Genomic DNA, 23,953 nt, shown 5'->3' with positions numbered 1-23,953 from the left:
ACTTGTGCAAGTGCATTGAGACTAAAGGCACTGTGGTCCTCCTGTGTCCATCTGCTGCTACCATTGGCATGCTATCTGGGGCTAAGCCATTGTTTGGTTTAGCATTATCTCTGAACCTGGGCTATTGGTTTTTCTGGAGTAAGAGAAACCCCAAGCCCAGGTTTGAACATCATTCTATGTCAAACCCATGGTTCAGTCCTGGGTAGCACAACAGCAATATTTGCTCCAAGAATCTACTCTTCTTGCTAAACTGTGCTTCAGCTTGTAGACATGCAGTCTTAACATTTATTTAGAGTACTTGCTTTCCAGTTTACAGTCCTGAGCACCTCTTAAAGCAGTTTATTAAAAAATTCTCAAAATTAAAGTCGCACTGTAATCTAGACAGGATGGCACGGTACTTGTGTGAAACAGATTATTCAGCCCTTGTCCTTCTCTGGTGTCTGAGCAAGCAGCAGTTCCTTCCAAAGTATTTTTAGGCAAAGGTGGGGCTGAACAGCTAGGTCTTACTCAGCCCATGTTGGAAGCAGTCTTCCCTTGCTAGCAGGTGGCAGTTGCCAGGAAACAGCTCCTTTTGAGGCAAGGCAAGGGGGCTATACAGCTATATGTTGCTCAGGCTCTGACAAAAGTAGTCTTCCCTTGCTGGCAGTTGCCAGGCAACAATTGTGTAAAGCAGCCTGTCAGGGAAGAAGTAGAGAAACTGCATGTTGTTCCAGGAAACTGAGCTTTCTTCAGCAATTGCTAACTATTGGGACGGGGGGAGGGAGATCATATAAAGCAGACATGGACCAAACTGACAGTCTTGCTACAGCAATGCAACTGAACTTGTACAAGGTAAGCACAAATCTAACTCTTCTCCTATACATGCTTCTTGGTCTGTAAATTAATGGGCAGGAACACAGCCACCCTCACACTGCTAATTTGAATCTGCACTGGACGTACATAAAAGGTGATGTGTTAAATTGTCATAACTGCCTCTGTCCTGTAGGCATCCTTTTCTTAAAGCAACATGTTTGCTGCCTGTGGTGCAATTTGAGTATCTAAACAGCACATGCTTGCTGTACACAATTCCATGCATGCGAGATTGAAGAGGGAAGGGTTTGTGGAAAAATAAATATTAGAAAGCATCCACTTGTATTTCCTTCCAAACAAGCAATCTAAAAGCTGCAAGCTTGTGTTGGGGCTGTTTTCCAAAATGAGTGGTTTACACACCTACCAACTTATGTGTGATGCCATTACCATGGAAACAGGTACCAGCTTGACACAAATAATGCTGCACCATTTGAGGTGCTTCCAATCCAACTGTGGCTTGCCTTAAGAGCCACATCTTGATTTTAAACCTGCAGCCCTAATATGCTAGAATAAAAAATTAAAAAAGCATTTTGCTTTCTGCAGCGAGCAAAAAGCTTTGTCGTAAAGTATCTGGTAATAAGCATACCAAATCAAATTCTTAATGTCTGCTTTATAAATAGCAATGGCATTGCCCTATGCAATGATATGTTTTAAACAGGGTAATCTCAGAAAGCAACTCACCCAGCCAACTTGAAAGCTTTGCATAATTTTGGATTAGGTTCTTTTATGCACAGTGGAAATGTTTTGAGTGCTAAGCCAGGACACATTGTTGCTCTAGGCAATTCAGAAGTTGTGCCCCATAATCCACTATAAATTTGGATTTTATCATCTGGTTATGGCCTACTGCTTTTATCATTTTACTTATTTTAAGTTTGAAGTAGAGGATACCATGGGAGTTTTATGCTGAAGGGCATTTTATAAGCTGTTTGTTGTATAAATAAATATTGTTTCAAATGGCCCATAAACATATAGTTTATTGAACAGCAGAATGCATGTTATGAACTCCATGGACCAGGCCTATTGATGCTCTAATAAGCACCCTCTTCTACAATTTTACGGTTGAAACAAGGCATGATAAGGCTTGTGGAAAGTCTGGGCAGCAGCTTCTTGGGTGGTTTCTTCAATCTCATTCTTCCAAAAACCACAAAGCAGATCCCAACATGACAGCTTCCCTACATCCCGGTTTATAAACATAACCAGTTTTCTCTCACAAACAGCTTTTCTGAACAACCCAAACCCAGAGAAGCGTGCCAAAGAGTAGCCTCCAGGCACAGCAATCAGCAATGCCACCCTCACCCCCATCAAATCTTCTCACATCTGCCAGGCCTTTAAGCTCAATTTGATGGTCTTATCTTCAAAGGTGCAGTCTCCCTCTCTTTGCCAACAGTACAAGAATTATGATGTAGAAGTTGATTAATAGTTCACAGTTCCTTATTTGCACAGAAGTTTGAAACAGCTCAAGCAGAAAACTTAAAAGTTTTGGTCTATCCTTATCATGACTGATAGACTCTCTTTCGATAACATCATTGTTCTCCAATTCAAACTGTAGTCTTGGTGCAACCCTTGTATAGATGCACAGTGACCCCAAATGACAATAAATGATAAGGAAATACACCATAATAAGCTTTGACCTACGCCAAATCATACATCCACATATCAAGAGGAGTGTTGTCTAGAAAAAGTACAGTGGTACCTCAGGTTAAGTACTTAATTTGTTCCGGAGGTCCGTACTTAACCTGAAACTGTTCTTAACCTGAAGCACCACTTTAGCTAATGGGGCCTCCTGCTGCCACCACGCCGCCAGAGCACGATTTCTGTTCTCATTCTGAAGCAAAGTTCTTAACCTGAAGCACTATTTCTGGGTTAACAGAGTCTGTAACCTGAAGCGTATGTAACCTGAGGTACCACTGTATGTCTAGCTCAATGTCTCTTCAGCATAGTGCAAGGTCAAATGTGACCCACCACCAATGTATATAGAAAAGAATAAGGAACTGGGCATGTACACCCCAAAAACAAGATTTAGGCCACACCTCCAATAAAGTATTTATAAAAGGCATTTAATTATGCCTAATTCAATGCTTATTGGGCATAGTGCAGTGCTGTATGCAGCAACCCTATGCCAATAATAGCCACAATATGTACTTTGGCCCACCACATCCACAGCATCAGGATAGTGTCCTCTATGAAATGGTACTGAATTGGATTAGGGAGCCAAAATATGTCCAAAAAAAGGAGCTAAGAGTGCACACTCTAAAATAACCTTTGGTCTACCACCAATCATACACCCATGCATCCAGCATTTGGATAGCATTGAATCACATTCAGCCCAATGCATTTCTTAGGCACAGACATTTTCAAGTGCTAGTACCCTCCTCACTCATACAACCCCAGTTCCTTTTTTCTGCTATTGATGGTGCCCAGCACATTTGAGCTTTTATAGGCATCAAGCTGCCACTTCTGACAGTGCTGCACCCAAATGCTACACTGGGCAGGGCATAGTTAAATGCCTTTCCACATACCTGGAGGTGTGGAATTTAAGATTTGGGGTGTGCACTGCCCAAATTATTTTTTTGTTATTGCCAGTGGAGGTCTTCACCCACTTGGTAGTATTCAGCAAACAGCAATTTTGATGGAGAAAACTACTGTGACTCTTGGAGGCGATAGCCTGTCACTCATGGAGATATACAATATGTGATAGACAAAAGCTTATTCTGAGGTTCAGGGCCAGATAAACTTTAGTTCTCTTTTTTAAAAGATGTTTTCTGCTTGAAGTGTGTTTTGAACTTTCATGCAAGTAAGGAACTGGTAACTAGTGACCAACTTAAGCACCATACAAATATTGAATTATAATAAAAAATGTATTCTGATACTGAAGTAAGGGAATGCAGGCAGGGATTCAGTAAACTGAATGCTTTCTGTCATTATGTGACTGTTAAAGCTATAAAAGATCAGCCAGAGAGTTCTTCCCCTGATTATATTGTTGTGGTGATGTTTTAACTAACAGCTATTTTGTTGGATGGGTGGCTACTCATTACCAAGTGAGCAACTGACACTATGCTTTGGGGATAAAATCAGTCAAAATCTTGATACACATGTTTTTGACCATGATGGTGATTTTCTGTGGACTAGACTCAAAAGTCTGAATGGACTTTCACAAGATGTATTTGGACACTGTTAGCTTGGAGACCTTGCAACTCTGCTACCTTGAAAACAGATAGCACCTTGCTGAGCAGACACATACAGCTAGAGATGTAACAAAGGACTCACCTCAAGATGAAATCACAGTGCTGGATACCTTTGCACTTCATAAGGGAGGACAAACAAAATGTGTGCCTGGAAAAACAAAAAGGTCTGTTTCCCCAGGAATGCATTGTTTTAGGCAGTTCTAACTGAAGAAACCCCTTCAAAGGTTTCAGGAAGGCCACTGTGAGGTCAGCGCTTTGATTCAGTGGTATACAAGTCCATCTCAATCCGCTAGGTGGCAGAGCCAGAAGCAGCATCCTTTGGGAAGGTGAAACACAGGAACGTCCACTTAACCATCTTGTTTATGGATATCACTTAGTTACCTTTCCATGCATGGGGGAAAATACTCAAGGCGTTAAGTACTACCAAATGTAACGGGATTAGCAGTCACGTAAATATAACTAGATATGTAGCCTCTAAAGCAGATTATACATTTTTAAAGTGACATAAAATTAATTAGTTGCAGGGATTGTGACTTCTGCAACCGTTATGCAAAATTCCATCAAATATTTTTGTGGGCCCTTCTCTCTTTTAAACATTTCCTTGCCTTGGAGCTGCAGTACCTATGAAGTTGTGCTGCTGGAAAAACAACAGCCTTACCTGCCAACTGCACCTGTTGGATTTGCTCTATGCCGCCTTGTCCAAACGCCCTAGGCAGCGAACAGGATCTCGCTGCCGAGGGACCTGTTTCCTGCTGATCTTTTCTGTGGCTGCTCGTCTTCGAAATCAACGCAATCATTCCTCATTCTCCGACGGGCGGGAAAATTTAAACACGCACACACGAAGAAACTGCTTCAGCAAGTCCGAAAAAAAGGGAAAATCCTCCCCGCCGCCCCCTTCAGTCCTTTCGGAGCGCCTCCGAAGGGGCGAGCGGCCCCTACGGTAGCTGTGGCCCGCGGGTCCAGAGTGTGTCCAGGGTCTGGGCGTGCCTTTGCGGTCCCTATCCTGGCGCCGGCTGCCTTCCCCGGCCTGCGGGGTCCTGCTGCCTCTCGCTAGCCAGTCCAGCGGCGCTGGGCGGCCTCCCACAGACAGCAAAAGCAGCCGCTTCCTCCCTGGAGGCGAGGCTTGTGCGAGTGGAAGAAGTTCGCCCGAGCATGTGCAGAGTTCCGTGGCGGCGGCGTCGACCAAAATGCATTTCTCTGGGAGACGCAGGACCCCACCAGCGCGAGCTGCTTGAGGGCGCCTTCTTACCCTTCTCCTCAGCCGGCTGCTCGCCTCCCTTTTCCCTCTTCCCTCTTCCTCTCACAGCCGAAGAACCGATTCCCCTCAGGAACCGCTCCTCCCGCCCGCGGGGCTAGCCTGGCGCGCGCGCGGAGTGCGCCTGCGCAGTAACTGCGACGGCCTAGGCAGGCAAGCAAGGCACCTCCCTCCCTCTCTCGCTGCCCCCTCCTTCCTCCTCCTCCTCCCGTCATCATCCGGGTCCTTCCGTGCGGTGCAGCAGGTCGGTAGGCGGGAAATGGCGACTGGCCGCTGCCGGGGCTGCTGAGCGGCTACGGAGCCCCCGGCGGCGGCGGTGCTGCTTCGTGCGACCAAGGTGGCGGGGGGCCCGGCCCTGCCGCCGGGGTAGCCGGACACCTGACGGACAGCAGAGACGACCAAGGCGACGACGAAGGCGGCGGGAGAAGTGAGGGACGTCCCCCTTCGCCACAGCCGCCGCCTCCTCACCCCCTCATCTCTCTCAGTGCCTCACAGGTAACCGCCGCCGCGACGCCGCCCTGGGCGACTTCTGAGGGGACAGGGAAGGCAGCGGGAGGAGGCGGGGAGCGCAGCGGGCCCCTCAGCTGCCGCCGCGGGGGAAGGGAGAGAGGAAGGAGGGGTCTCTGGGCTCGCCCCCCTCCCTGGTCGGGCCTAGGCCGGAGGGGAGGGGCGAGGGGGGGTCCTTCGCGCCCGAGTGACTCACGAGGCGAGCGCGGGAGGGGGGCGGGCGAGTGAGTAAACGAGCGAGCGGGAGCTTCTCTCTCCCTCTCTTCGCTCGCCTTCCCGCCCGCGCTGCTCCTCCTCCGGGGTGGGCTCTCTCTCTCTCTCTCTCTCTCTCTCTACTCGCGAGTTGGATTTGTTTTGGGGGCGCCGCAGAAGGAGGAGCAGCAGCACCCGAACGAGGCGCTTGCGTCCTCTCTCTCTCTGCCTGCCTGCATGCTTGTGAGTGGGACTGGCGCTGAGAGCTCCACTCGCGCACGCCTCCTGCTTGTGGTCAGGCCCTAGACGAGTGTGTTGGAGTGGGGCGGGGGAGAGAGAGAGATTGCCCCAGAGCATGTGCAAAGCCTCAACAAGAGCAGGCAGACAAGCAGAATGGATCCTTAGGCGTTGTTGGACTCTTGTGTTGGATGAAGATTGGAAGGCCCTGGGGCTAGATGCCCCAGGCACCCCCCACCCCACCCCAGATGGTAACACTGGCCTTCTTGCCTGGGATTTGTGGCTGGGGATTAGCCATTGAACACACCTGCGAAGTCTGCTTGTCATGCAAAACGTCCCAGGTTCAGTTCCCAGTCACATCTCAGGTGGGATTGGGATGGTCTCTTGCATGCCACCCTGGAGAGTCACTGCTCCCTATCTGTGTGGGCAGGTGGTCCAGTGGTATGACTTTGTATCAGACGGCTTCCTATGCTCTGTGCCTAAGCACTTGATACACAACCAGGTGTGGGATGACGGTTCCTGTCATGCTGAGGAGTGTATTGTGGATCCGCTGCTTAATATGGAAGGTATCTTAATATATGCATTTTTGGCTCCTTTAAAAAAGAGAGCTCCAGGCAACATTTATAATTTTAGCTTCTCAACAGCCCTGTGAGGAGGGTTAAGTTGAGACAGGGTAACTGGCCCAAGGTCACCCAAGGAGCTTCACTGAGTGGTGGAATTGAACCTGGGTCTCCCCACTCAGAATCTGACATAACATTTTTGTGAGTCATTTGGAATTTATTCAGGCATGGAAAGCTCCTGTAAGCCATGTATTATACTCCTGGTCTGTGGTTGCCCTTCATCTCTATAGTTGTTTATTAGGAATGTCCAATGTGGGGCTACCCAGTGTTCCTTTTTAATGTATTTGTTGAGACTGTGGGGAGAGGTTATTGTCTTGGCCATAGAATTAAGCTCAAATCCTTAGGGACTTGTGGCATGTTCTAAGCTAAGGGGCCATACCTCTGCTGGGGTAGGACAAATTTTGACTGCTCACAATGGCATTGAAGAATGTGTCCAGGCAACCAAGTACCTGCCAGTGATGCTTTGGATGTGGCTTTGTCTGCCAAACGCATACCAAGAATAAAGCAATTGGGGGTCCTTTGATAGGAAAAGTGAGACAATATTTCATTGAACTCAAGTAGCTAAGCTATTATTACGGAGATAAAGAGTATTCACAGCAATCAGTACAACAATATATGGTTTATGGGGACTGGGAGTCAAGTGGTATGTTTTACTCATCCATCAGCTGCATCAAAATAGTAGGAATTATCAGATTGTGTTGCTGAACAAATGTATACAACTCTGCACTGAGGCTGCCTGTTGCTCTCAATATTTGGGCAATTAAATCTGAATGAATGTAGTTACCTGTTTGGCATCAGCAGTGCTTCACCTGCCCATGGCTTGTGGTGGAAATAGTTTCAAAGCACAGTGCTTGAATGTGTCTGCCGAATTCTAAACTAATAATACTCCCAAGTGCTGAGTTTCTAATACGGGAGTTTACAACTCCAACTTTGTTTATGGATTCACTTTCTTATTATTGCTATTTATATAACACTGTCAGTGCCTGTGGTGCTTTAGGGAGACATGCCCTGAGGAGCTTACAATCTAAAATTTGATACATTGAGAGCAGGGGAAGGGCAGGTGAGATAAACGGGGAAGGAATAAGCGGTTGTTGCAATGGCTTAAGCTTGGTTGCAGGTTTAATTGCAGCCGGGCAACCTGGTGTTTTCCAAAAGTTTTGTACCACAGCTCCCTTTTTTTGTTATAGTCCAAAACAACCAGAAGGGCACCCAGTTGGTGAAGAGCACTATAGGACATAGGAACAAGGGAGCCAAGTCAAAGGCCTCATGAAAAATAAATCTTTGAGAAATTTGAAGAAAGTGTCATCTCTTGTTGATATATGAGTACAGCACTAGTTTGACTCCTGTTTTCCCTAGAAGGTTTCAAATCCATTTGTGAGCATTAATTACTGCTAGCTTGTATTGAACAAAAATAGTAATATTTATTTCCAATCTATTACAAAGGGCTGGTGCTGCAAAGGTTAATTATTAGTGTAAACAAAGGGCTTTGAATGGAAAATGGCCCACAGAAATGAAACTGTAAGTTACTGGTTTAATTTAATGGTAGCCCTGTGAAGTATGATAGTTGTATCTCATCTGCACATGAAAGAATGGAGGTACCGAACACCTGTGATGCTTTAATAAATGTTGTACATGGGTGACAGAACACATTTGAGTGCTACTTTTCCAGCCTGTAATAAAGCATTGCCTAAATAGAAAACAAACTTCATTTCAGTGAAATGGGCATATTCTTTCTTCTCCTGAGCTTCCACTTTTGCATCAGAGAATTACTTTTAGAGTTATAGTTTTGGGGGCTTTTCAGATTTTGGCTAGGTTTATTAGTCAGCCACAATTTGTTGTCCCTGGTCAACCAAATTTGCTGTGCATCCCAAAGGGGTGAGAGAGAGAGAGAGAGAGAGAGAGAGAGAGAGAGGTGAGTGTGAGTGTGGGTAGTTGTTGGAATGTGTAGAAGTAGTTGGAGCCCCTTGTGTGGCATCTGCCTACTGTAAAGCTCTTCCTCCTGCCCTAACAACTAAAGATAGGGAAATGGCAAGGATCTAGTCCTGTCTTGGAGTGGAGATGGGAAGTTAGGTAGGGTCAAATGTTGGGTGAGGGAAGAACAAGGGGCCTGAGAAGAATAGAGCCATAGGGTTTTCCCAGGATGAGGGTGTAGGTTTGGGCAAATTGGGGAACGGCCAGTGTTTGAAACTCCCATTGTTCTAGGCGCATTTTGCGACAGGGAATTTCATTAGTGCAAGCAGTTTCTGAGCTCTGGGCACAAGTACTGTGTCTAAGATTTCAGATTTAAACTGCAGAGTGGAAGGAAAGGAGGACATATTTCTGCCTCCCCACTTCCAGCTACTCTCTGAAGACTGGAGAAGAGACCCTCTTAAGAATATTAGGGGGTGGGCAGGGGAAGGACTAGATCATGTAAAAAATGAACATAATATTTTATCTGCAGTTTATTCATTTTCAGCTTTGTATTCTTGTTATAAATAAGTACACTAGACATTCTGTTGTTGCACCCATAACCTAGGTTTAAGGTGCCATTTGCTTAAGGTTGCCAGATGTCCTGGTTTCCTGGGGACAGTCCCCAGATTTACAAATCAGTCCCCTGACAAAATCCATATATTTAGTGAGAAGTTGAAAAGTGTCCCCAGATTTATTGGAAAAAAATCTGGTAACCTTAATTTGGCTCCTAGCTTTCATATCTCAGTTTCTAACACTGGAAATGGCCTTATACTAGAGCAGATCATTTGCCCATCTGGCCATTATTAGTTGCTTTGATTGACAGTGGCTGTCCAAGATCACGGGCAGAGTCCTTTCTCCATCATTTGATGTGGTCCTTTTAACAGGAGATACAGTCATACCTCTTCTTGCGAACACTTCATATTGCATTTTTTCGGGTTAAGAATGCGGCAAACCCAGAAGTGTTCACTTCCGGGTTTCTCTGCATGCGCAGAAGCGTTCTGCGCAGAAGCTCTCTATCACGCTTCACACATGTGCAGAAGCGCCGCTCTGGTTACGGACTTTTTGGGGTGCAAACGGCACCCCAGAATGGATCGTGTCCCCAACCAGAGGTACCACTGTACAGTGGTATGTCAGGGTAAGAACTTAATTCGTTCTGCAGGTCCGTTCTTAACCTGAAACTGTTCTTAACCTGAGGTACCACTTTAGCTAATGGGGCCTCTCACTGAAGTAAAGTTCTTAGCCTGGGGTACTATTTCTGCGTTTGCGGAGTCTTCAACCTGAAGCATCTGTAACCTGAAGTGTCTGTAACCTGAGGTACCACTGTACTAGCAATTGACCCTGGGACCTTTTGCAATCAAAGCAGGAGCACTGCTCCTTGAGCTGTAGCTCCTCCCCTGAAGTAAAGCAGGAGGTGAGCTGGGGCCCTTTCCAGAGGGCATGGGGCATATGTCCCCTGCAAACTGGCAGCTGGATGGTTAGTGATGCTACTTCCTTGTTTGCTTCCACATGGTGTCTTGTTTCCTAGCTGAGCACATTCTCTGGGACATGCAGGATTTGTTTGTTTTGTTAATAAGAGTTTGTAAGCCACCTTTCTGTATTTGATGCCCAGGGCAGCCAACAGCCACCCTGATGTATCTTCCCTGCCCGTTTAATTGGTTTTAGTGGGTCTACTCTGAGTAGAACCCCTATGTGGCATCATTGCTCTGATACATCCCATTTTATTGCCATTATTTAGTGGTGAGTGGTTTCTCCTTGCAGGTGGAGTGTGGTTCTGGTTTATGAAATTCTTTGCTCCTCCAATTTTTTTCAAATTTTGTGAATCTCCACCTCATTGGGTTGCATCCACTCAACAAATCTTTCCTCTTCTTCACATAGCATCTCATTGCCAACCTGAGCCTATTGGAGTCAGGGACTCCATTCCCCAGCCTCTCCCTGCCAGATTCCATTTAGGATACAATGAGGCTTCACTGATAAATCTACTGCATACAGTTTCAAACGTCTTATTTATAGCACATCCCAATTTGAGAGAGACTGTTTCCCTTTTCCTGTAGAAGCCTGGTAATGTATTTTTCTTGTCCTGGTCTTTTAGTTGTGGGTTTTGAAAACCAGGAGCAGCTTCAGTTTTTTCAATTCAAATCTTGTACATGAAAAGAGAAATGATACTGGGTATGTACTACTTGCAAATATATTGAAACAAAGTTGTCATTCCTCAGAGTAACACTTGTGGTGCCAAAGTTTATAATTGGTAGGGCAGGTGTGATATCATATTTTCAATATACTGTACCTGCAATAGTTTGCATTTTACTGGTTTTCAGTGGTAGACCATGAGGAAGCTTCTTTCTCACATATTTAATGACTTTAAGGTGTTTGCACACCAGGACTAAGTAATTTATAGGAAAGCATATTTCTACATTGCTAGGTAGACATTAAACCTTATGTGAAGTATGTGGAAGATCCTTCAGAATAGTCAGTGTGTGCATGCACAGTGTGTGCATTGGATGATTGAAACAGAGACATTGTTTCTGTTTCAAGAATATGCAGACTTGTTTGAAATGTGCATACAATATTAATTGGTAAACTGTTGTTGGATATATGTAAACAAACTTTCCTGGCCTGATATTTGGCTTGTTGTTTTCAGCAGTTCCATGACACTTCAGTCTTCCAAATGTTAGTCTCCTCTGGAGCAGGTCTGGAAAAATATCTCAACAACCCAGAAATCTGAACAAAGTATTCAAGAAGGGCCATCAGAGTTTGCAGCACGAAATCCTTTGATACCTAGGTGTCCAGGCACCCTGGAAATTTCCAGACCCATTTCTGTGAGTGGCTTTTCTCAAGCAGCATATGACCTAATTGAATGGATATATATATGTAGGGAAGGAAATAAAAAATACGGTTCCAAACGAATAGTCTTGCATTGTCATTATTATTGAGTGGCTCTCTCAAATTCAGTATAGCTACGGTAACATTTTGGGTGAGCTTTCTTCATGTTTGGTGAAGAAATACAAACTCTGAAAATGAGGAAATAAGTTTCAAATTACTGTTGTTAAGTCTGACCTATGCATGAGATTACAAAGTTGTTCTTCCAGATTTATGGCTTTGTGACTGATCCCTTTTCTTTTCTCTTCTCTTCTCTTCTCTTCTCTTCTCTTCTCTTCTCTTCTCTTCTCTTCCCCCGCCCCCCATGTTGCTCCTTATTGCTATTTACTGACTTTGAACTTCATGTTTGTGCCTATGGTAGGGATAAACAGTTTTGTTCTTTTACCCAGGCAATCTCAGGCTGCCCTCTCAATATGCACATCAGTTTCTCATTCCAGTGCATTAACTAAGAAACTAGTAAAAGGAAGTAAGGTGTGTAAGAATGAAAATTTTGATAGAGCTGTCCATGAAGTTAATGTGGAAGGGAGGGATTAAACATCATTTTGCCATGTCTTCCTGTATCATGAATGGATAAGGTGCATTAGGTGGTGCCTGCCAAGTCCTCTATTTACACTTACATTAGGAATGAGGAAATCAAAGAGCTCTTTGCCTGTGCCCTAGCTTGGGTGAAACCAATGTTACTGTCCTTTCAGCCTTTCCCTCTGGTAAAAAATAATTAAAAAAAATATTTGCCAACCAGAGACTACAGAGCATCTCTCAACCAGACTTCTGAAGTCAGTCCATTTGGATAGTATTGGCTTTCATAAGATGTTTCCTCTTAGGGTCTAGGAGAATCTACTAAGTTTGTTTCATTTGGGGGCAATAGTGTTTTATTCTTTAAATATATTTAAATGCTGTTTGGGGGCACCAAATAGGACCCCCGAGGAAGCTCACAAAACATAATAAAATTACAATCCAAAAATAAAATAATCAGTTTAAACAAACACCAGAAAACCAAAACAGCATCTTGATAAACCATTACTTCGGAGATTGGATAACATCAAACATATGTCTGAACACAACAAAACCGGGAAAGTGGTAGTGGGGGTGGCGGCACTGAACTGGCTTCCCAAGGGTGACATCACCAAGAAGGCTCTGTCCTTCATATTCACCAGATATATCTTATATATACAACAAGTTCCACAATTTTGGTGGTTTCCTCAACAACTTTTGGGGTGTTCTGGTTTTTACTTTTTGAAATATGGCAACCCTAATATAGGGGTTTAAAGGTAACCACCTGCACTTTCAGTTGGGCTTGGAATTGCATTTGGAGCACTGTGGATTGAAGTAGCAACAGAGTTGCATGCTCCAAGTAATGGACCCCTGTCAACAGCAGGATGCAGCATTTTGAGTCAACTGTAATGACAAGACATATAATTAAAATGGCAGTCCTGCGTACAGCACATTGCAGCAGTCCGACCTTGATGTATGATATCTTGTGTGATCAACTATATGGAACAGAGTGATACGAGTGTCATGATCGCTGTATTGCAATTAATTATCAGTTATGTAGCAATATATTCTACTTCTGAATTGCTAATATAAATGCTGTTGTAGATTTAAATGGGGAAGCAATTTAGTAAAAATACTTATTTTAATTACAATGGTACCTCGGGTTACATACACTTCAGGTTAAGAACTTTGCTTCAGGATAAGAACAGAAATCGTGCTCCGGCGGCGCGGCAGCAGCAGGAGGCCCCATTAGCTAAAGTGGTGCTTCAGGTTAAGAACAGTTTCAGGTTAAGTACGGACCTCCGGAACGAATTAAGTACTTAACCCGAGGTACCACTGTATTAGTATCATGCATTTAATCCAAACTGAACCTTTAGGATCACAGCAAGATAAATAATTTACTTGGTGGGAGAACCATACACTGTCATTTAAAAAAAAAATTATATTCCACCTTTCCAACTACAGTAGAGGTCTTCAAAACATTTTACACAATAAAAGCAAATAAAAACAAACAACCATCATATTAAAATGCAGTGGTGACATTGAATGTCCTATATGCTACATCAATAAGTACAGTGGTACCTCGGGTTAAGAACTTAATTCGTTCTGGAGGTCCATTCTTAACCTGAAACTGTTCTTAACCTGAGGTACCACTGTATTGGAGAGAATTGGAGGTACTCTTTAGCCTCATTTGGATATCACACTAACCAATGTTGTAGTGTTTTGTGAATGAACCTCAGTCTCATATATTCCTCTCTCCTTTGGTGTGGATGTATGGAGGAAATGGGAAGCTTTTGTTCTATTTCTAACTGCAGCTGGGGAAACTGGGTAGTCTTAACTATGGTTTACTGAAACTAGTCAACTTCATGCTATGGTTTATTGAAAATGGAAGTGACATCAGCAGATCTCTTCATGATCACATTGGGGACGGGAGGTTTGTTCACATAATGTTAAGGCATAGTCCAAATGAGGCCTTTGTATATCTTTTGGGGGGAAACGCTCATTTCATTAGAAAATTGTGCCACGATTTCAGTTTAATTTTAGATCTTTCAATGTGTGAAAACAAAACATGTATCTTCTTCTTTTGCCCTCCCCACACTGTTTTCATTCAGTTCGGCTTGACTCCCAAGGAAATAGTTACGAGCAGAATAGTTGCCATGTGTAAATAATAACTTTTCTATATTGCATTTTGACAAGTTAGACCAATATAGTTATTGTGTTTAAGAAGGGGCAAGTCTGATTCAGGCATATACATTTTTCATGATGTACTTTGTACAAATACATACAAAGTAGTATTCCTACAATTATTTTAGACTGTGTGCTTTCAATGGTCCTTATTTAAACACTAACCAATGTTGTAGTGTTTTGTGAATGAACCTCAGTCTCATATATTCCTCTCTCCTTTGGTGTGGATGTATGGAGGAAATGGGAAGCTTTTGTTCTATTTCTAACTGCAGCTGGGGAAACTGGGTAGTCTTAACTATGGTTTACTGAAACTAGTCAACTTCATGCTATGGTTTATTGAAAATGGAAGTGACATCAGCAGATCTCTTCATGATCACATTGGGGACGGGAGGTTTGTTCACATAATGTTAAGGCATAGTCCAAATGAGGCCTTTGTATATCTTTTGGGGGGAAACGCTCATTTCATTAGAAAATTGTGCCACGATTTCAGTTTAATTTTAGATCTTTCAATGTGTGAAAACAAAACATGTATCTTCTTCTTTTGCCCTCCCCACACTGTTTTCATTCAGTTCGGCTTGACTCCCAAGGAAATAGTTACGAGCAGAATAGTTGCCATGTGTAAATAATAACTTTTCTATATTGCATTTTGACAAGTTAGACCAATATAGTTATTGTGTTTAAGAAGGGGCAAGTCTGATTCAGGCATATACATTTTTCATGATGTACTTTGTACAAATACATACAAAGTAGTATTCCTACAATTATTTTAGACTGTGTGCTTTCAATGGTCCTTATTTAATCAGTGACTTAGCTTTTAATACAAAATTCTATTAGGCTGCAGTATTAAGTGTGTTTATTTGGAAACTAGTTTTAATGAAATTAGTAGGAAGTATGACCAGCAACCAGTTGAGCTGAGTCAAATTAATGTTATGCTGTGTGACCTCGAGGACAAGTTGCTCAATGTCTGGGCCTGAGGGGTCATTCTTACACTATGTTTTTGTTTTGGATAGATATACATGCTACTCTTTCCTTTGTAGAGTAGGCTACATTCCAGCCATGCAAAGTCAGAGGTTTCTACAAGTGTCTCTTCCCACCCCTTCACATATTTTCATCCATGCAATCACAGTTCAAGGACACATTCCAGCCAATCGAACACTTGAGTAGACTACAGAAATAGGGCTTGTGAGAGGTGTGGCCTGAGAAGAAGGGGTGTGGCCAGAGACTTGATAGAGGGGCCTGCAGGGGGGCTCCATTTTGCACCTAGATCTTAGGTTCCCCAAAAGTGTGCTAGACCATGGTTATAGCCGTATGAACATTGCCACTGAGTCATATGAGACAGGTAATTAGTAATCCCATTTAACATTTAAAATATAGTTTGAACGGAGTATAATTTATTTGGCTTGGTCAAAGTCATCTAAAAAGTTGATGATTAGGCATAGATTGGAAACGGGTTTGATGGTTTTTTTAATTTGCCATTTTTATAGTCTGCCTTTGCTGAAAGATCCCAGAGTAGAAATACATAAAATCAAAGTTAAGCAGTAATATCAAAACAGGCCAATATGAATTCCATACAACAAAATGACAGCAGCCCTGAAAGGCCAATCCAGTGTACCACACCACTTTTTAAAGTGCCCAGAAATGGACATAAAATTCCAGATGAGGTGTACTAATGCAGAATAAAGTGGAGCTGTTGCTTCTTGTTATTTGGAAACTGTGGTTCGATTAATGCAGCCTAAAATCACAGTAGGCCTTTTGCAGCCTTTTCATATGTGCTGTTTCCAAGCAGGGTACAGTGGTATCTTCTGTTATGGACGGGATCCGTTCCGGAGGCCCATCCGTAATGTGAAATGCCCACAACTCAAAGCACTGCGTCTGCGCAGGCACATGGCGTGATTTGGTGTTTCTGCACATGCGCGAAGCGCAATTTGGTGCTTCTGCGCATGCGTGAGTGGCGAAACCCGGAAGTAACCTGTTCCGGTACTTCCGGGTTGCCGCGGGACGTAACGCGAAAAGATGCAACATGAAGTGGACACAACACAAGGTATGACTGTATCTCCCATCTTATTACTGTTTGTGAATATATGTTTGCTTCACTATGTGCAGAGCTTTGCATTTGTCTCTGATGAATTACATTTTTTAGTTTCCACTCAATTTCCCCCACAAGTCATGCTACTTTTAGAACTTTGAACACTGTTTTCTTTTGGGGAGAAGGTGGAGGCAAGATTGATGTAGAATCTGATGGATTACTTAAGATTAATTGGCTTTAGACACCAGGTCTTTTTGCATGGGTGAGCATACCTGTTAAGGAAATGCAAACTTTTTCCACCAGGCCTTTGGCTTTTAATTATCTATGGCCTTGTTGCATAGTGGAATGTTTTAATCTAGCTTTAAAAAAATAAAATTATCTTTTAGACAAGTTTTTTTAAAAAATAATCTGGTTTTAATGTATGTGTTCTTGTTTTTTGCTTAGAATACTTTTTGTGGTTTTTTTGGTCATGTTTGAAAATTATTAATAAATTTAATAAATAATAACATCTAAAGACCTCTGGCTCTCCACCCCGCCACATCATACAGATGACTAATATTATTTAAAAGTGGGTGGAAAACCAGGGGAATCAGAGGTGGCTGAACATCAGGAAGAATTTTCCGGCAGTAAGAGCTGTTTGACAGTGGAACAGACGCCCCTGAGAGGTGGTGGACTCCCTTTCCTTGGAGGTTGGATGGTCATCTGTCATGTATGAGCTGGCTGAGATTCTTTTATTGCAGTGGGTTCTTTTCAACTCTACAATTCTATGATGCTTCACTACCCTTGGGGGGGGTAGTGTCTGTAGCTTTTCAATTGGTTACTATTTAAATTACTCCTGTTGTGAAGTGTGTGTGTGTCTCATATACATTTTAGCTTTGCAGAGACATGTGATAGCCTTCCTGCATTTCAAGGCCCTACTGTTTATAATTTCCCCCTCTGTATATATGTGTATAATATTCAAAGAGAACAGTTTTTGTATCTGATGGAAATGGGCTGCAGCCCATGGAAGCTTATATAATAATAAAACTGTTAGTCCTTTAAGTTGCCACAACACTCTGCATTGTCTTTTCCCCCAAATTGCTGCCATTTAACAGGTGCTGCTGCCTGTTTTATTTTTCTCCATGCAGTCTGCTGCTGCTGCTGCATGGGAAGAACAAATGCCTGCCTCCAGTAGTGGGCACTCTGGGCATAAGCAAATCTTCAAAAAAGATAAGAGTGCCTTTGTTAAATTTTAGGGGTTATTTAAACTTCCAGTTGGTGGTAACAGACAACAACATCACAGAATGAGACTTGAATGAGTTGGACAGGTTTTCATCTCTTTGGAGTAAGGAAATTATTTTTAACATTCTGGTCGGTCACAATAGACTAGACTTATTTTTTATGCTTGCACAGTGGGCTAGACATTAACTACCGGTTAGTGTTTGGAGGTTATATAAATAAATATCCCAACAGTGATACAAAAAATGAAAACACTTTTGTGCTATTCTTCTGCAACTTCATTCTCTAGATATTCCTCAATCAAAATAAGCCATAAATTGCCATGTGGTTCTCTCTCTCTCTCTCTCTCTCTCTCTCTCTCACACACACACACACACACACACACACACACACAGAGAGAGAGAGCGCGAACGCCTAGTTAAAGAAAAGTATGCCTTATTCTTACAGCTTTGGGGGTCACTTCTGCTTACCATAGAGAATTCAGACTGATAATACACATAAGTCAAAAGAACTCCACAAAATTATGTTTAATATTTTAGATATTTCTCATCTCTGTAGAATCTTAAACCAGTAGTGGTTCTTGTGAGAAAGTCACACGAAGGGTGAAAATAGAATATTTTGTCCATTTTCATAGTAGACATTTCACTTCCCTTAATATCACTACAAACTGTTTTAGAGGTCAGTAGTACCCCAAAACCCTTTAAAAACATTTTTTCTCTAATTCTTCATTAAAAGGTAAAGGTACCCCCTGACCATTAACAAAACCCAGCACGGTGATTCTTGCATTCATTCCATAAAGATGCTGCAATTCAGACAGCAGCAAGTCCATGCCTAAGATAACTTTACACTGACTCCCACACCATTTCAGGACTCTTCCTACTTGTGTGTTGTGTAGTATGCCAGTTAGTCCTTACTTGTTAGCCTACCAAGTGTTAAATAGTAGGCAGAAATAATTACTGGCTGATAAAGCTTATAGTGTAAGAATAAATGCCTGGGAACCACAAAAATTAAGCCAGTTAAGTCTTATAATTACTTTGTTTTGCTCAAAATTACAAACATGCCTGAGGTAAGCAATTAAAGATGCCAATAAAATTATTATTTAGGGTCATGACTTCCCATGAAAAACCTAAAGGGCACATTCAGGAAGTTTTTAGCAGTCTGGCTATACTACATCAGCTTTGAAACAAGAGGAAAATTACTTCCAAAAATAGGCTTCTGCATGTCCAGTGCTATGGATTATAAATCCAGAGAGCTTAATGTCTCCAGGAGCAGCTGTTTCATTCCAGAATCCCAACAGGAACTGCACAGGTTTTGCTGAAACTTATAAGCCACTAACAGTTCAGTCTTGCGGATATATATTCAAAAGGAAGCCCTGCTGAGTTCATTGGACTTAGGCATTGCAACTTAACAAAGTTTTGTGAATTGTCAGTGCAGGATCTTAAAATTCTTGGTGGGGGAGGGGGCAAGTGTACAAGAATATTATAATGTAAAGCTCATCTCAACTCATTTCTTTTTTGTGGAATCATACTTGCTGCTGTCCAAAGTTTTTAATTGTCTAATCATCTTAATGTCAATAGATGGATTAAATCTATTTACATTTGGATATTACAAATAGTGTTTTTGTGGATATTGAAGGAAATATAGATAAATTAGAGTTTAATTAACAGCTTTTTCATCATCACTAGTAGAAAATGCTTTGTCACACTTGTTTTAAATAAAAAGAGTCAAAACGGATTTGGTTTTTAAAATGTCATTCAGTCCTGCACCAACAGTTTAAAGGCCTCCTGCTCCCTTCATTGGTTGATGAATGTTCAGTTAAATTGATTAACGCTTGAAGCCCTGTTCTTTTCAATTTGATGCAGCTTCAGTGCATCCTTTCATTGGCCAGGTCTGGACTTAGACATGAATTGGCATATGGACAGTTGCTGCTGTGTTTCTGTGTTGTGAAAGTGAGTGAAGCTTACAGTGAAATATGTGTGGTGTTACACTGGAGGTGTAGCTATTTCCACTTCAAGCAGAAACCACACCACACGTCTTGATATATCTCAGGCAGTCTAGATGGAGCTCCAGTTGGGACTATATTTGCCCTTCCAACTCAAACCCATGTTCTTAGGAAAAGCAGGCAGTTTGACTCTATCCTGCCACTGATGTACCTGTAATCTGTCAGAATTCATCGAGTGTCAGCTTTGCATGACTTGGCGTATTCATAGAAACATTGCTTCATGCCTCCCAATTCCAGCCTCCACACATCTATGCTTGGTGGGCTGAAATATACAATTCTAGAGTGACAGGCAGCAACAGCTGCCAATTACAACACGACTTCCGAACTCCTGCTGATTGATCGGCCTCTTAGAACTCTGCTCAGTGTTTGTGAGGCACAAACTGCAAACACATCTGCAGATTAAAAAGGCTTTTCTTGTAATGTTATGGAAGGAGGTGTTAGAAAAGGTATTTTTACTAGTTTGGGTCCAATCTTATAGCCTGTTGAAAAGGATATGTTTCTGAAAGGTGTTCATACTCTTTATAGGAAGGGAATTTCACAGTTGTATATAACAAATAATACTGTATTTACTCGAGTCTAATATGCCATCGAATTTAATGCACATCTCAATTTTCAGAACCTTGAAACCAAAAAAAGTGTTTGCTGGCGAATGTAAATGTTCCATCAAATCTAATGCGCACCTTAATTTTCACCACGTAATTTGGCCCCAAAAGGTGATCGTTAGATTCAAGTAAATACAGTAGTTCTCTATGTCTTCCATTATATGGAAGAAATATTTTACACATTTCCCCATCCTTATGCATCTCTCTTTACTGCCCTCTGTCACTATTATCTGATTTTCTAGCATTTCTTAGAGTTGTACAGGTAGCAACATTCTTTGTTGGTTGCTAGTGCGCTGCTCCAAACTTTTGGCAAGCCAGAAAGGAAGCCTCGTGTCTAATTATGGAAAGCAGCTCAGATCTGATAGAACCTGGAATTCACTGCACACACTTCACTACTGTGTCTCATAGGAAGAGAGCATGAGGTACCTTCTCAGATCAGGCAGTTCTTTGTCTTGTGTTTCCCATTAGAATTTCAGGCTTATCAGCCTTTAACTAGTGCTATATATGCATTGCTGTGGAAGGGAATGCTGCACCAGTTGAATTTCTGCCCGTCATATAACTGTTAAAGGCATAAAACTTCTACGAGGAATCAATCTCCTTCAGCATGGTGGGCTACCAGTAAATGTCTGAATTGAGTGAACGTGTTCCTTTAGCACAAATATTTAATGTTGTGCTGATTCATCTGTGTTTTGTTTGTGTGCAATTCAAGTCAAAACAGCCCTTGTGTTCTGGGTGCATCAGGTAATGGGAAAACAAACTTCTGTCATCAAGAGGATTGTAGGTACCTGTTGCTAAGTCCATTAAGGATATTTATAACTGAGGTTTGATAGCCAGGATGTGAAGTAAGCCAAAGACTCTCTGGCACTAGCAGTCGGCCCAGTTAAATGAACTGCAGCTTAGAGGATAACGCTCATGCTCTCTCAATATAGACACCTAATCTCCCATTCAAAAATATTTACTCTGTGTGCACGTTTGCAGCCTTCTATTGCTTTCTGTAAAGAAGTGCAGTGTTCCCTTTCACACCTTTTGGATAGAGGACTGGTAATATGTTTTCCCCAAACTAAGGATACATTCCAACAAACACCTGGAAGCCTCATTAATTCCAATGGAATTGTTTTGGATAACACTGTCCTATTGAAACCAATGGGACATTAAAAGACTTGGCATTGCTTGGATCTTGCCCTGTTAATAATATCCTAACAAAATTCCCAAGGCACATTTTATAATTGGGTAATGCACTCTGTTGTTGAGAGACAGTGGAGAACGCCTCTGAGAGTGAAATCAAACCACTGTGCTAGCAGCACTGAAGTGACCTCCCCAGGGCACAAGCCTGGGCAGTGTGTGTGGAGGTCCTGGGCCCAGATGATAAGAACACCCTCTAGCTTGCTGATGTGGTCCAAAAGAAAGCAGAGCAATACGTTTGGCACCACCTTGGTGAGAGCTCAGTGCAGGGTGAGGACCAAAGGTGGACAAACTACCGCAGAAAGAGCAGGCTGTGTCCCTACCAGAGGTACTACTCCTCCCCTAACGCCTCCTCCCCATACTCATGCAATAACTGCTTCTTTTAAATTAACTTAAAATTAAAGAGTTTCAGCATGAAACTGTATGCTCCTTATCTTAGCTACTTCAAATGGAAAGTAACAATTAAGGCAAGACTACACCTTCGTGTTTCATTTTACCTGGTTAAGATTTCACAGCTCTGTTTATGGGTGGTGATTCTTAGGTATAATGTCAATAAAACTGCTAATTAAGGCTTTTTATTGTTAGAGACACGAAGAGTCAGACACGACTAAACAACAACCACAATTGTTAGAGAAAATCAGTTCACAGTGTAGTCCTGTGTTTTATAAATGTAGAAGTTGAAGTTATCAACACTGACAAATGGAATCCCATTTACCTAAGCATACTGTTTTCATGATGTAATATTTTTACTGGTTTGTTAACTTTGGCAAAGTTAGATACCCTTCGCACAGAGCACTTGGAGTTTAGCAGACTTGTCTCCCTCCTCATTGTTGTTTGTTAGCAGCTTACAAACATTAGTGAAAGCTCATTTCCTCTCCCTCCCTCTGGTGGGCCACACAAACATACTTGTTCCCCAGATGGTAAGCAGAGGATCTGACAGGTTGTGGCTTGCCTCTAGCCATGCAGGAAGTGTGTAGGAGAGCTGGAAATTGATATGGTGTGTGTTCAGGTGCCAGTCACTGAATTACCCTTTTGCGAATATGGATGTACAAAGTAACATATTCCATTTGCCCTCTGAAACATAAGTGTTCAATTAGAATGTGATTAGGACATGGCTGTTTTACACCTTAATTTGCACAGTGATAATGCAGCAAACAAATAAACTGCCTGGTATTTTTCTTTGTGCTCTGCTGGGATAGACCGGGCTTGTCAGTATGTGTCCTAATGCACATAAATGAGAGAAAATAATTTTTTATTCAGTTCCGTACTTCCATCTCTTGGTCATGCTGAACTTATTTTCAGGGGAAAGAGCCAGTAAGACCAATGACCCTGTTCCAGGTCAGGGCAGAAAAGTTGCAGGAAGGCGCCTGCCTTGTTTTCTTCAGTGGCTAACTTGTCATAGCAATGGGGAGATGATGCTTTAACTTCTTCTTTAGAAACCCATGAAATTTTCTACAACTGTTAGGTATACTGATCTCTGGGAGTCAGAGAGGCCCTATGTATGGGGTAGGTTTATCTTTTGTGAGAGTAGAATCACAAACTGCATCCTTTAGATTTCTCAGTGTTGAATGGTTGCCCCTTTCTTGCTAGAAGACCTACTCCAGAGCAGCATCCATGAAGAGTCCTGCTGAAAGGCATGTTGAGATTCTGGATAGAAATGTTGCAAATATCCTGAGCATGTGCTAATGTCCCCTGTGAAAATATAGCTCACCTGAGTAATGGGTACCTGACCCCTCAAGTTCTCATGTCTTGACCTTGATCAAATAGTGTGTAGGAGACTCAAACATATGTTCTTTAGCCAGGAATGGCTGAATTTTCAAATTCCTACATGCCAACCTTAACATTTTAGGGAGCTAGGAACCAGTTGTGCATGTGACATTTCTTTTATTTATTTTAAATAAATAAAATAGTTAAAAAAGAAAAACAGTTACCCCAGCTTTGGATTAATTATTGAAAATGCTATAAAACCATAGATGATTAGTACTTCTTGAGCTTTAGTTAATGTTATGTGCTTGTTCTCTTACAGTTTTACATGTGATACCAACAAAATGAGGCTGAGAACGCGGAAAGCTTCTCAGCAGTCAAATCAAAATCACACACAGCGTGCACTGAGGGTGAAGAGAAAGTACTCAGATGTAGAAGAGAGCTTACCTGTTGGGGGAGGAAAACCTCAGAAAAATGAAACAGGCTTATTATCTTCAATCAAAAAGTTTATTAAAGGAAGCACCCCAAAGGTAAGCTTCAAATATTTTGATCATGCTAATCTATCTATGGAATATTTATCACCATAGTCTTCCCAAAAGGGATTTACATAAAAAAGTTTTAAAACCACAAAAATTCACAATAAAAAAGAAATGTAAACACATTAGTTGTATGTGGAATAAGCAGCCTCACATAACCAACATACTTAAGTCTAATTAATGCATGAAGGGGTTAAGACCATAGAGCAAGCTGTCCTGCCCAGCTTTGCTCAACTTGGAAGGGTCTACTTGAGAAGCTCCCATGTGAAGAGTTTTGAGTTGGTTGCTCCGGCTCAGACTGCATGGCTCTCACAAGCCACTCTTGATTTCCTATA

At 42.3% G+C, this 23,953-nt stretch overlaps 1 protein-coding gene and 1 long non-coding RNA gene across 3 annotated transcripts in view; one reads left to right on the top strand and one right to left on the bottom strand.

The window, feature by feature from the left end:
- Positions 1-293: 293 nt before the first annotated feature.
- On the bottom strand, positions 294-5,389 carry LOC308573909. Its single transcript, XR_014002219.1, has 3 exons — positions 4,693-5,389; positions 4,117-4,350; positions 294-674 (listed from the first exon to the last, which is right to left on the bottom strand). It is a non-coding gene; the product is annotated as an uncharacterized lncRNA (long non-coding RNA).
- A 155-nt stretch (positions 5,390-5,544) lies between these two features.
- Positions 5,545-23,953, top strand: part of CTDSPL2 (CTD small phosphatase like 2) — a 39,612-nt gene continuing 21,203 nt past the window's right edge. The window contains exons 1-3 of one of the 2 annotated variants that reach the window (XM_081171220.1): positions 5,545-5,784; positions 11,434-11,611; positions 23,405-23,612. In XM_081171220.1, the coding sequence (XP_081027346.1) occupies positions 23,427-23,612 (186 nt within the window). In that variant the 5' untranslated portion in view covers positions 5,545-5,784; positions 11,434-11,611; positions 23,405-23,426. The remainder of the gene's footprint in view (positions 5,785-11,433; positions 11,612-23,404; positions 23,613-23,953) is intronic. The other variant, XM_081171219.1, reaches the window with a different exon arrangement.

The sequence above is a fragment of the Podarcis bocagei genome (genome assembly GCF_964188305.1).
Source record: "Podarcis bocagei genome assembly, chromosome: 14".
Lineage (NCBI taxonomy): Eukaryota > Metazoa > Chordata > Lepidosauria > Squamata > Lacertidae > Podarcis > Podarcis bocagei.
The sequence above is the reverse complement of the archived record's forward strand: the minus strand, read 5'-3'. Positions and strand labels throughout refer to the sequence as shown.